The sequence below is a fragment of the Bubalus kerabau genome, chromosome 8 (genome assembly GCF_029407905.1).
Source record: "Bubalus kerabau isolate K-KA32 ecotype Philippines breed swamp buffalo chromosome 8, PCC_UOA_SB_1v2, whole genome shotgun sequence".
Classification (NCBI taxonomy): domain Eukaryota; kingdom Metazoa; phylum Chordata; class Mammalia; order Artiodactyla; family Bovidae; genus Bubalus; species Bubalus kerabau.
Genome location: NC_073631.1, coordinates 96282095 through 96296612, shown reverse-complemented (window position 1 = coordinate 96296612; position 14518 = coordinate 96282095). Strand labels below are relative to the sequence as shown.

Below are 14518 nucleotides of genomic sequence, written 5' to 3'. Positions count from 1 at the left end.
GCTAAAGCAAAATATATATTGGAAACAAAACCAAGGCTCCATACAAGAAAGGCAAGCAGAGTTCGGCAAATGAGGACTCTGAATGAAAAACATCTCATCCTTTCAGGGCCCTTGTTTTCTTTATCTGTAAAGAACTGGTTTGCTTGTTTTCTCTTGCTCTTTCACTTTCTAAACATTGTGGATTCTGCTCTTAACAATTTACTCCCAATCCAGTAAGTATCCCAGCTGCCTAGCAAAAGAGTAGGCTTTGTGTTGGGGAAGTCAAAGAGGTGTTGTAGGTTTATGAGATGATAGCATCTTGTCATTTTGCTTCATATTTAGTAATTTAATATGTGCGTGTGTGCTTTGCGTCCAATAATTTACGACCCTGTGGTCTATAGCCCGCCAGGCTCTTCTGACCATGGGATTTTTCAGGCAAGAATACTGAAGTGGGTATACAGGCAAGAATACTCTAGGGGATCTTCCTGACCCAGGGATTGAAACTTGCATCTTCTGCATTGGCAGGGATTCTTTACCCCTGAGCCACGTGGGAAGCCCCTGATTTAATATAGATTTCTTTATATTGCTCTATGGCTAGGGAAGTTTTGAAAAACGCAGAAATAATTAAGGTTGTTCTTCGCGAAGAGTCGGACACGACTGAGCAACTTCTCTTTCACTTTTTCCTTTTGAAGAGCTTATAATCTATTAGAAAAGATGAACAAAGGCCCAAATAATTACAATATAAAGTACTACAATTGAACTGTTGCAGTCAAGGGTACCTCAGTAGTAAGGAAAAAGGATTTCTCCTCCAGTATTTTTCTTTATCTCTGGCTTTCATGAGTTTGAATATGATGTGTTTAACATTTGTTTGGGAGAGTTGGGGACAGGGTCATCATTCCCTGTTGCCCTCATCTGGGGTGCATGGTCTTCAGCACCTCCAGTGTCCAGTGTTCTCCTTGGTGGGGCTTTCTCAGTGATTGTCATCCCCTGTGGCATTCACACTCTATCTTGCATCTGGTGGGTCTTGTGCAGGATAAATTTTTTTACCCTTACTTCAGTGGTAGGAGACCTCTGTGGTGGTATTCTTATTACAGTATGATGGGCTTAGACCTTGTGCCCTGCCCTGTAGGGTGGAGGGTTTCTTCTGTTACCCTTAGTATAATAGCAGTGGGCCTTACTTAATGTGTGCCTTGCGGGGGTGGGGTGTGTGACATGGTTTGCTGCCCCTCCCACACCAAATAAGACTTTTATTCATTAGAGGAGAAGGGTCTAGTCAGAGCTTTTTGTATCCTTTCTGCAGTTGTGGCTACTCCTGTCCTCTAGGATTGTGCCACCAAAGAGGTTTTCTCTGGTTTCCTGCTCTATCCCGGTTCTTTCTCCTGAATATTTGGTGGAGTTGCGTGGATAAGAGCCTGTCAGAGCAGAGCAGAGCAGATCAGATCAGATCAGTCGCTTAGTCGTGTCTGACTCTTTGCGACCCCATGAATCACAGCACGCCAGGCCTCCCTGTCCATCACCAACTCCCGGAGTTCACTCAGACTCATGTCCATCGAGTCAGTGATGCCATCCAGCCATCTCATCCTCTGTCGTCCCCTTCTCCTCTTGCCCCCAATCTCTCCCAGCATCAGAGTCTTTTCCAATGAGTCAACTCTTCGCATGAGGTGGCCAAAGTACTGGAGTTTCAGCTTTAGCATCATTCCTTCCAAAGAAATCCCAGGGCTGATCTCCTTCAGAATGGACTGGTTGGATCTCCTTGAAGTCCAGGGGACTCTCAAGAGTCTTCTCCAACACCACAGTTCAAAAGCATCAATTCTTTGGCGCTCAGCTTTCTTCACAGTCCACCTCTCACATCCATACATGACCACAGGAAAAACCATAGCCTTGCCTAGACGAACCTTTGTTGGCAAAGTAATGTCTCTGCTTTTGAATATGCTATCTAGGTTGGTCATAACTTTCCTTCCAAGGAGTAAGAGCCTGTGGGTGGTGTGAATTCCCCCTGAGTCTCAGGGATTTTATAGTTCATACTAGCCCACCCTCAATCTTTATCAGTTGTTAATAATTTTAATTGAACTTTGATTACCTGGTTGTCTGGTGTTCCACATCTCTTCTTTGTCCTGCCACAGTTGAACCAACACTTGTCTTCTGTCTCCTTGGAGAGGTGTCTTTAATTTTTAGTTTACTTGCTTGTCCTGGGACCTGAGCTTCCTGATCATTTAAGAAAAGTTACTATGGTGTTTGATTTTATTTATTGTTACCTGGAAAGCAGTGTTCTTTTCAACTTTCTACATCTTAGGTGGATGTGGAATTCCACTCAGGCATGTAGATTCATTTATTTTAAACCCCACGAGATATTGTTGCTTTATATAATCAGTGTTCATAGATATTTACTCACATACTTAGCCTTTCCATTATTATTCTTCATTCCTTCTTAATTTCCATGTTTCCATCCAGAATTATTTTCTTTCTGCTTGAAGAACAGCCTTTAGTTTTAGTATTTTCTTCTTTGTTCTATTAGTAATGAACTCTTTCCTATTCTTCTTCCTTTTTTTTTTCTTTTGGTCTCAAAGTGTCTAAATTTTGTTGCATTTTGGAGGGATTTTTTTGCTGTAAGTAACCAACTGACAATTATTTTCTTGATACTTGATTCCCATTTTTTATGTTGGCAAGTCAGCTATTGGTCTAATTAACTGTTTCTTTAAAGTTAATACATATCTTTTTCTCTGGCCTCTAAGATTTTCCTTTTTGTCTTTAGCAGTTTTTTAGCAGTGTTATTTGATGTGCTTAGGTCTGGTTTTTCTGTCCTGAGGGTTTACAGAGCTTCTTAAACTGTGGCTTGGCGTCTTTTATCAGTTTGGAAATTCCTCAGCCATTATCTTTAAATATCGGCACCCCCCCTTTTTTTTTTTTCCACTTTTCTCCTGAGGTTTCAGTTGTATGTTTGTTAGATTTTTTCACTTATATCCCATATGTCACTTACATTCTTCCCCTTCTTTACTTTCTATCCTTTTTTGAATTTGTACTTCAGGTCTTATTTTTCTATTGACCTATTTTCTAGCATAGTATTCATGTTATGCTAGCATGAATTTCATATTTCATAGCATAGATTCATGGGGTCGCAAAGAGTCGGACACGACTGAGCGACTGAACTGAACTGAACTAGCATAGTAATCTTTTTTTCTGTTGTCCAATTTGCTGTTTAACCCTTTCATTTGGGTACTAATTTCAGTTAACATATTTTTCAATTCTACTATTTCCCTTTCTTTTTTTTTTTATAGATTCCATTTCTTAATGGAAATTCCAAATGTCTAATTTCTTGAATATGTTAACCAGCTACTTAATTTTTCCTGTTTATTTTGAAAATTCATAACTTGAAAGAATTGTATTGTGAACACTGATTCATAATAAGCTCTCTCCTCAAACTGCCTGTTCCCATTTGCTTTTTCTCTGTTTCTTTTTCTCCCTTTTGGAATCTTTCAGAAGTAAATTGCAGATTTTATAATGCTGTATCCCTAAATACTTTTGCATATTGTTTGTAAGAACAAAGACATTCTACTAAACTAAAATCATTGTCACATTAAAGAAATTGAACATTGATCTACAATTATGTTATCAAATACATAACCATATTCAATTTTCTCAATTGTTTGACAGATTCCTTGCTTTTTAAACATTTTATTTTCCCTAATACAGGATCCACTCAAGGATAATGCATTGTTTTTAGTTGTTACATCACTTTAATTTCCTGTTTTTTTTTTTTTAAATGATAGTGATATTAAAAAACAAATTCAGGCCCATTTTATCTTTGTTCTTAATATGACCCACTCACTATTTTGTCTCATTGTTTTCTCGTGATAGTGTTTAGCTTAAGCCGTTTTTGGAAGAATTCTGTATGAATGAAAAATTGTTGTTTTCAGCAGTGAAAGTGAATCACATATACTCACTTAAAATCTGTTTGTCCCATTACTGGTGATACTAAATTTTATCATTTTGATCGAGACATCACAGTTATTTTAGTTCTCATTTGATAATTCCATTATCTAGATAAGTTATTTTCTATTGTCTGTTTCTACCCCCAACCCCCTCTTTTGCTTTTATTTGATAAATACTGGATATATTGTTCATGAAAAGTTGAGATAATCAGTGATGTTTTTCTCCTGAGGTAATTTCTTTTGTTTCTGACAGGATTTTATCATAGGACCAGATTCCTTTAGTCTAAAAAGCCCTTAGATTTTGATAGGGATTGCACTGAATCTTCCCTGTAGCTCAGATGGTAAAGAATCTCCTGCCTACAGTGCAGGAGACCTGGGTTCGATCCCTGGGTCAGGAAGATCCTCTGGAGAAGGGAATGGCAATCCAGCCCAGTATTCCCGCATGGACAGAGGAGCCTTGGCGGGCTCAAGTTAGTGGGGTTGCAGAGAGTCAGACACGACTGAGCGACTAGCACTGCTACTGCTGCATTGAATCTGTAGGGAACTTGGGCCAATTTCAACAACTGTGGAAGTCTGAGCTTTAAACTTAGAATGTCTTCATTTATTAGTGTTTTCTTTAATTTCTTTCACAAGTATTTTGTAGTTTTCAGTGTAACAACTTGCTTTATTTCTGAATATTTTGTCCTTTTTGGAAGCTCTTGTATATGTGGTTGTTTTCTTAATTTCCTCTGCAGCTTATTTATTGTCAGTATTAAAAACAACTGATTTGGGGGTATTGACTTTGTATTTTGCAACTTTGCTGAATTTCTTTATTATTTTTAATAGGTTTGTGGGGAATCTTGAGTATTATCTACATAAAAGATCATGTCATATGTTAGCAATGATCATTTTACCTCTTGTTGTCCAATTGGAATGCCTTTTGTTTCTTTTTCTTGCCTAATAGCTCCGACTAAGAACTTCCAGTACTATGCTGAATAGAAGTGGGCATCTTCTTTTTGTCCCTGAGTTTTTTAAAGTTTTTTTAAGAGTTTTGAAAAGTTTTCAGTCTTTGAACATCGAAATGATGTTCATTGTGGGTTTTTCATATGTAGTCTTTATGTTGTGACAGTTTCCTTCTTTAGTATACTGTAGATTTCGGTTTTCTACTATTTAAGTTTTTTCTTTTTTTCCATCAGTATTCTTAAGGGGTATTGTTGATTTGTAAGGTTTTTTTTTTTTTTTTTTTCTCCTTGTAGTATCTTTGTCTGCCTTTGGTATCAGGGTAATGGTGGCCTCATAGAATTGGGAAATGTTTCCTCGCTTTTTCAGTTTTTGGAGTGAATTTGAGAAGGATTGGTGTTATTTCTTTAAATATTTGATAGAATTCACCAATAAAGTCATCTGGGCTTTTCTTTGTTGGAAAGTTTAGATTACTGATTCAGTCTGTTCACTAATTATAGTAATATAGTCTATACAGATTTTCTGTTTCTTCTTGATTCATTTTTGGTACATTGTATATTTCTAGGAGTTTGTCCATTTCATCTGGATTATCCAGCTTGTTAGTGTACAGTTCATAGTATTTCTTATCATCTTTTTTATTCCTGTAAAATTAGTAGTAATGTCTTTACCTTCATTTCATTTCTTTTTTCTTAGTTAAAATCTAGCTAAAGGTCTTCCCAGGTGGCTCAGACAGTAAAAAATTCACCTGTAATGCAGAAGACCGGGGTTCAATCCCTTGGTCAGAATGATCCCCTGGAGAAGGGAATGGCTACCCACTCCAATATTCTTGCCTGGAGCCTGGCAGGCTACCGTCCATGGGCTCGCAAAGAGTTGGACATGACTGAGTGACTAACACTTTGAAAGGTTTGTCAATTTTGTTAATCTTTTTCAAGAATCAAATCATGGTTTTTCTATGTTCTATTTGTCTTTGTTCTAATCTTTATTATTTCCTTTCCTATTCTAGCTTTGGGCTTAGTTTTTTCTTTTTCCTTTTTTTCTAGTTCCTTAAGATATAAAATTAGGTTGTTGATTTGAGATATATTATTTTCATTTAAGTATATATGTATAGCTATGAATTTCCCTTTTAGCATGTTTTCACTCCATCTTGGATGTAAGTTTTGGTATGTTGTATTTCCATTTTCATTTGTCAAGATGTCTTCTTAATTTCCCTTCTTTGACCCATTGGTAGTTCAATAATTGATATTTAGTTTTTTCATATTTGTGAATTTTCCAGTTTTCCTTTTGTTAATTTCCAGTTTCATTTCATCTTGCTTTATTTATTTATTTGCTTGTGTGGCATCTTAGTTGCCACACGTGGGATCTTTGTTGCATCGTACACATCTTTCATTGTGGCGTGAAGGCTCAGTAGTTGCAGCTTGCTGGCTCTAGAGCACAGACTCAGTAGTTGTGGTGCACAGGCTTAGTTGCCTGGCAGCATGTGGAACCCCAGACCAGGGACCAAACCTATATCCCCTGCATTGGCAGATGAATTCTTAAACACTGGACCATCAAGGAAGTTCCCTTTTTACATTTATTAAGACTAGTTTTGTGGCCTAACATTTGGTTTATCCTGGAGAAATTTTAGCCTTTTTGAGGTACATTTCCTGTTTCCTGTACTGGCCCAAACTGGAAATCTGGACTATTGACCAGTCCTCTTCCTTGGTGAGCTCTGAATTCCACTTTTTATCTCCCTATTCTTGTGAGATTCCCCAAAACTCTTCAGCTTCTTAAGCCTCTTGTCTTCCATTTCAAATACATATATAAATGCCTTGAGGGGAGAGGTAGAGCCAAATATTAGGCTGAACTCTCCTCTTTCTTGTTTCTGGAATCAGTAGCTCATGTTCTAGATGTTTTGGTAGTTCTGATGTCTTCAAACTAGTTCTTTTGATATTTAATTAATTTTTTTCTATTTGTTTTTGGCTGGAAAATTGGTGTAAAGCTGGCTAGTATGGTAAAACCAGTGTTGAGCTACTTGATTAGTGCTATGAACGTTACAGCTTCAGATTGTTTAGGGAGCATGTAGTGCATGAAACTAACTCCTATATATTAAAAAGCTTCACTATGCTTTCCAAAAAAAAAAAAATGTAATTTAAATTTTTACAAAAAGGATTTTATGATAACATTTGCATCTTCATTTTTTAAATGTATACCTTGGGAATACCTTATATTAGGGCTGCAAATTCATATTTATTCTTAAAGACAGTTCCAAAGGACATGTTAAATAATATTAAAACATCATCAACTGTGCTTGAAAAATAAGTCTTTGCATCCGTAAACCCAAGTTAACAGTTCTGCAGAGGGACATAGCTGTTCTGTTTTATTTTGTCTTTTGGTTCTGCCCTTCATTTTTGAGATCTCTATTTTTAAGGATATAAGGGTATTTGTCAGAAATACAGATAAGATTTATAGAGAAATAGAGATAAATATTAATCAGAAAGATACGATTGATGTTTTTTGCTAGTTTCTGCCATTCAGATTAAAGCACAACATGACACTGCACTATCAATGCACTTTTCCACAAGGGTTCTAACCTGGTGGGTTGACAGATTTCACTAGAGAGAAGGACTTCATACTAGTTTAATCTAATAAGCAGTACTGAGTTTTGTTCTGTTTCTTAAACACAGATATAGAAAAACCACACAAAGCAAATGTATAACTTGTTGAATTAAGGTAGATGTTTTGAGTGACTTAATCTTTTTCTCTTCCTGTTCTGTACAGGACTCTGGGTCATTTGACCTCTTGAGTTTCCCTACAGTCTTGATTTTGTTTATTACGTAGTTAGGATGCAGTTCTACTTTCCTGTGTATTTCCTGCAGATTGCCACGTGGATCCTGAGGCTTAATGAGGTGCAGGTTTGTTCCTTTGTCCTTGTGGTGATCTGCTCTTTCAACAGGAAGCACATAATGTCTGATTGTCTGTCTTCATGATCTACTACTGTGAAACAAATTATCCTGAACTCCCAAGACTTTGTGACTTAAACCAGAAACCATTTCATTGTATCTCATACCTTTGTAGGTCATGAACGTGAGGAAATTCAAGCAGGGCTCTGTGAATGATTCTTCTCCATGAGGCTTCATTTGGTGGATGGACTCTTCTGCACTCTGAGATGACTTCAGTTACATGCTTGACACTCTGGTGGCAATGGCTGGAAGACTTGACTTAGTTGGGCTTCATTTGCTTTCCATGTAGTCTTAGGCCTCTTTCCATTGTCGCTCTAGCAGAGTAGTAGTCTGAGTTTTCTTAATAGTAAATGTTAAAGAATTTAAGGGCTTCCCTTGTGGCTCAGGTGGTAAAGAATCTGAGTGCAATGCAGACCTGGATTCAATCCCTGGGTTGGTGAAGATCCCCTGGAGAAGGGAAAGGCTACCCACCCCAGTATTCTGGCCTGGAGAATTCCATGGACCATATAGTCCATGGGGTTGCAAAGAGTCAGATACGACTGGGTGACTTTCACTTCAAAGAATTTAAAACCACCACAGTAACCAATGAATATTTTGGGGAGATAGTTTGTTGTATTTTATCACTTATCCATGAATCTTGCTTGTAGCAATTATTTCTGAGGTGTTCTAACAGTGGTGATTTTCTATTCCCCTCCTTTCCTTTTATTAACTAGCATTCTAATGTTAAAAAAAAAAGATGTCTAATATCCTGCAAATAACCTCTCCTCGTTTATTTAGTTGTTACTCACATCAGTATGTACTCATGGATTTTGTTTTATTTTTGAATTATCCAATAGTATCATAATTTGTTACTCCCAGGTTTTGTAGTTTAGGCCATTGAGAGCTTTTTCGGTTGGCACCTATGTCCTTTAGTTTTTAAAATATTTTTCTGGCCTACATTCCTTGTAGTGATGCTGTTCTGCTCATTGTCGTCCCCGCCCCACCCTCACCCCCCATTGCTATATATATGGCATTTGAACTCAGCGGTTTCTTTTTTGTGAAATTAGTGTTTTGTTTTTTTTTTTTTTTACCTTTTAGAAGGAGGCATAGCTAAGGGAGTAGTATTTCCAACTTCATAGAGCTTCCTTTTCTGTTGTTTTCAGATAGTATTTACAGATATGTTGGTTTGATTTCTAAGATTTCCTGGCTTTGTTCCCTTCTTTTTTCCCTTTTGTCTCTGTTGTACTTGTTCTGTATGATATTCTTTTCACAGCAGTTTCTCCTCATTTGGGGCCTTGCCCTGACTTCAGTTTCAAGAATTGATAGAGGCTAGATGGTTCCATCTAGCCTCTTACGTAGGCCTGTTTTACTCACTTGCTTTTGGATTGGGCAAAACCTTTCTGTTTTCAGCTGCAGTCTTCAGATGGTTTCTCTGTTTTCTAGTGACTGCCTGTTGACACTTTTGATGTTCTCTCCTCTTAGATCCATTAGATACCTTGTTGTTTCTCTCTGCTTCTGTTTTTACTAAGGTTGAAACAGGTCTTACAGATGTCACTGGCATGTCCCCATCCACTTATGTTTTGGGGTTCTTGGAGATAACTAGATAATACCTAGTTTTGTTGTAAATGTCTATAGTGTTTTGGTTTTGGTCTTTAATTGCTCTTGTTTTCATTAGGGCACTTATGGTTATTCTAAGGCTTGCTATTGGCTATTTTTTAAAATATCAATTTGAGCAAGATATATTTTGATGGCATATTAAATCATAGATACGCTTAGGTTATTGTTTTGATAATGAATGGCTAAAAACTATGTGGCTTAGAAGATTTTTTATGACATGGTAGGGATAAAAAGTACAAAAAATTAATAAATACATTGTATCAAGAAGGAAGTTAATGTTTCAGCTTGGTTTTTATCAACTTATTACTTGATTAAAGCTAAGTTTTATGTCATTAAACATTGTGAGTTTTAGAGTCTCTTTTCAGTTTACCTTGGGAACTTATATAGGCCATTTCTTTGACTTTCCAATTATTTTTGGAAAGATCTTGAAGAATCATTGTGTATTACTTGTGAAGTGCTGTCTTCCTAAGAAATTAAGTAGATAAATCTATGTGATCTCTCTCTGTAGTTGGCTCTGTTATTGAATTGAGATTGAAAAAATTTTTCAGTCTGTTATTACCAGCCCATTTTAGCCTGCTCCCATGAAGAGGCCGGAGAAGGCAATGGCACCCCACTCCCCTACTCTTGCCTGGAAAATCCCATGGGCGGAGGAGCCTGGTAGGCTGCAGTCCATGAGGTCACTAAGAGTCATACACGACTGAGCGACTTCACTTTCACTTTCACGCATTGGAGAAGGAAATGGCAACCCACTCCAGTGTTCTTGCCTGGAGAATCCCAGGGACGGTGGAGCCTGATGGGCTGCCATCTATGGGGTCGCACAGAGTTGGACACGACTGAAGTGATTTAGCAGCATGAAGAGGCAGTTTGGTGTAGTTTATCAGTTGTTAATTAGTTGCCTACTTTATACTGAATGAGTTTGTTCCCAGAGTATCTTTCAAAATAAAACTTTTTTAAGTCTTACAAGTTTTTATAACTTGTAAAAAAGAGACCAAATTTACAGAGACCAAATTCTGTGCTTTCATTCATTCTATTTATTATTTCCATAGATGCTCCTGTGAAAATGATTTTAGTAACATATATAGCACTTTGGCAGATATAAAAACATAAGAAAAGTAAGTATGTGAGATAGTTTTTTTGCTGTTTTAGTCAGCAACTAAATATTGAAATGTGAGAGAGTGAGGTCGCTCAGTCGTGTCCGACTCTTTGCAACCCCATGGACTGTAGCCTACAAGGCTCCTCTGTCCATGGAATTTTCCAGGCAAGAGTACTGGAGTGGGTTGCCATTTCCCTATTTAAATATGAAATACCAATGTATTCTCCTATTTATGGATATATTAAGATAGCGTCCAAATACAATTCTCAGAGTGAACAAAAGCTTACTTTAAATGGATAAGAGAAGAAATATCCAACTTATGGATTAGCATTGGGAGCTATACAAAGACATTTTAGTTTTATCAGAAACTTTGAGACATTTTTCTTTATACTCTCCCCCTCTACACAATTAATAATTCTAATCAGCAAGGCTTAGATCTCTTTCTTCAATTGATAACTTTCATGCCTTCCTAGAATCAGAAGATTTTAGGTAGTACTTTTGTTGAGCTCAGCCTATAAAAATATGCAGTAGTTTAAAGTTTTGACTGAATTGGTTGGTAATTTATCTTTCAGATTTTTTCTTTCATTATACTTTAGTCTAAATAAGTTTGTGTGTGTATTGAGGTTGCATGGCATTAAGGTTGTTTAGAAAAGTAGTTTTTATGACTTTTTTTTTTGTCACTTTTAGGTTCATGCATGGGAGATTTCAGACCAGTTGTTACAGATCCGGCAAGATGTAGAATCATGCTATTTTGCTGCACAGACCATGAAAATGAAGATTCAGACCTCATTTTATGAGCTCCCCACAGACTCTCATGCCTCTTTACGGGACTCATTACTAACTCATATCCAGAACTTGAAAGACTTGTCACCTGTTATTGTAACACAGGTAAATCCTATGCTTCTCATTAGGAAAATTTGTAAGGCTATTTGGATTTATCAGGTTAATTTTGATTAGCAATGCTGGGCCATGAGAAGTGATGTTAACTTTTTAAAGACTCATTGCTGTATTCTTAGAAGTGAATAGAATGTGAAAAATTTAATGTGAAAAATTTAAATCTTTGTATTTATCTTAGAAGTCATTTGATATCAGACTAACTTAAATAACAAAATTGAGGGAGGTGTTTAGGTTTTCACAGTCACGTTATGTGTGTGTGCGCACATACACACACACTCTTATTACTTTGTAGATAATAAAGTACTGTCCTGGGTCAGAGGTCTACATAGTTGCCTTTTTAAAAAATCCTTTCTGGACTGATTAGCTATTAAAAAGTCTCATGAATGAAATGGTAAACTAGAGCATCTGGCCTTTCCACCTTAGATAGGGAAATACATTACAAAGGAAAAGTGGATGACACTTCAGTGAATACATACTCACATGTGTTCTCTGCCTGGCATAGAAATGCTCTTGAAGAGAAAGGAGGCTTTTGCATAAGACTTCAAGATAAGAAATGAAAGGAGAAGGGATATGGCACTCTATTACTGAGTGAGTCAAAGGGCTAACTGTCAGTAGCTTTGGGTTTTTGACAAAGTATATTTTATAAGTCCATGAAGTTCTGTGGTATTGCTAAATAAAAGTAAGTATTGATATAGTCTGAGGAAAATCTACAGTCTGTTCTTTCTGACTTCTTTTTGTTATGTTTTAATTTGGTTTTTCATTTTTAAAGGCTAAATTTTAAATCCCAGCAATTTGTAGTTAGCCCAGAAGAATTTACATGATACATAGCTGTGTGAGAAGAAGAGTGGTATCACAGTCTAAGTTGTCATATTGTTTGGAAGAAATTTAGTTTCTTTGCTTTCCAGTTAATATTGTTGGTTACTCTATTTCTGTTCACCTGTCTATTCATTTATTTAATCTCTCTTTTTACTCAGCTGGCCTTAGCAATAGCAGACCTTGCCCTACAGATGCCTTCCTGGAAGGGATGTGTACAGACATTGGTGGAAAAGTAAGTAGCTTGTTTTGACTATATGCTGGCATTTGGAATTACCATTAACCTATATAGAGAAATTTGTTAGCAAAAGCTGGACATTTGGATTATTTCCCCCAACTTTCCAGTATTCTTGCCAGGATAATCCCCTGGACAAAGGAACTGGTGGGCTATAGTCCATGGGGTTGCAAAAAGTCAGACATGACTGAAGGGACTGAGCATGCCCAAACTTTTGGCATAGAATTATTTATTATTAACCTTTGTTACAGTTTAAGAAAATGATTTAAAATTTAAATACTCCAGAAGTATGTCATGTGGAACGTTAAAGACTCATATAGTTTACACACACACACACACCCCCCCGCCACACCCACCCACACTCTTCTTGAATTAACTACAACAAAAAACCTTTGTTGTCTTGTGGATCACTCCCACTAACTGTCATATCAATGGTCTTTATAAAGATATAGTCAGAATGTTTATTCTTACTAATTGGGATTCATTTCATGTCTATAAAAAGGACAGTATTATTTTTAGATATATGGAGCTTGCTGCTTTGAATAAAGCATTTCCTCATGATCTTGGCAAGATAATCTTGATATTTGTTTGCATTTTGGCATTTGGTTAGAAAATTATTTTTAAACAAAGTGGATGTCCTTTTTACTACCAACTATAGTGTGTCGTTTGTAGAAGGCAATGGCACCCCACTCCAGTACTCTTGCCTGGAAAATCCCATGCAGTCCATGGGGTTGCTAAGAGTCGGACACGACTGAACGACTTCACTTTCACTTTTCACTTTCATGCAATGGAGAAGGAAATGGCAACCCACTCCAGTGTTCTTGCCTGGAGAACCCCAGGGACGAAGGAGCCTAGCGGGCTGCTGTCTATGGAGTCGCACAGAGTCGGACGTGACTGAAATGACTTAGCAGCAGCAGCAGCAGTATAGTGTGTCATTAAAACCTTTATGTAGATAGTTTATTTTTTGTTTTAAGAAACTTTTTATTGATAATATTATGCATGCTCCTTGAAAAAATTCTAGCAGTATGGAAGCTTTCAAAGTAAAAAGCAAATATTTTTGTCTCTTCCTATTCATATATTTTATAAGTAACCACTATTAGTGACTGACTGTACAGCCCTCTAGACTTCCCTTTAAGCATTTTAAAATAAAGAGATGTATATGTGTATTAATATGCATAAACATGTATTTTCTTCAGTTATATGTATTAATATGTTTCATATACTTTTTTCACTTAATTGTGGACATCTTATGTTATGACATAGATACTCATTATAATGTCTATATATTCTCCATTGTATGATATCTGTAACCTTTTTTATCCTAATATGAGGGACCTTTACATTTTCCCAGCATTTTTGCTATTATTAAAAAAAAATACTTGTGCATATACATCTCCATGTGTGTGTGAGATTTTTCTGAAAGATAAATTTCTGAAAGTGGAATTGCTGGGTCATAAATTATTTTGCAAGTTGAAAGTTTGATTTCTAGATGTCCTTCCAAAAGAGTGTGTCGGGTTTTCTCCCCTTTAACTATAGTGAGAATTCTACTTTGTTGTCATGGGTTATTCTGATGGCTGTTTTTAATCTTATGTGATTGTGTATTTTTGGGCTCTAAATAACTTATAGCTCTCCTCTTTTCTTACCTAGATATAGCAATGATGTAACTTCTCTGCCTTTTCTGCTGGAGATCCTTACAGTGTTACCTGAAGAAGTACATAGTCGTTCCTTACGAATTGGAGCTAATCGGCGTACAGAAATTATAGAAGATTTGGCCTTCTATTCTAGTACAGTAGTATCTCTATTGGTATGTTTGAAATACTGAGTTGCTGCCTATGTGCAAAAAGCTTTGGTGGTTATTTTGTAATTCAGTAGCACTATTGTAAAATAGCTTTCTTAGCAAAATTTGGCAATGATAATACTATGGCTTTTATATAACACTTTACAGTTAAGAAGTACTTCAGAAACTATACTTTTTGAGCTTCTAAGTAATGCTGTCAGGGTGGTATTGTCTCCATTTTATGAATGAGAAACAGGTTTTAGAATTACACAACTGCTAATTCAGAATTTGAACTCAGGTCTTCTGATTACATATCCCTTG

The 14518-nt window shown here is 36.6% G+C and overlaps 1 protein-coding gene across 3 annotated transcripts in view; it reads left to right on the top strand.

The window, feature by feature from the left end:
• The window catches only part of TNPO3 (transportin 3), a 79129-nt gene that overhangs the window by 15494 nt on the left and 49117 nt on the right, over positions 1 to 14518 (top strand). For all 3 annotated transcript variants that reach the window (XM_055590869.1, XM_055590871.1, XM_055590872.1), the window contains exons 2-4: positions 11163 to 11363; positions 12347 to 12420; positions 14068 to 14224. In XM_055590869.1, the coding sequence (XP_055446844.1) occupies positions 11163 to 11363; positions 12347 to 12420; positions 14068 to 14224 (432 nt within the window). The remainder of the gene's footprint in view (positions 1 to 11162; positions 11364 to 12346; positions 12421 to 14067; positions 14225 to 14518) is intronic.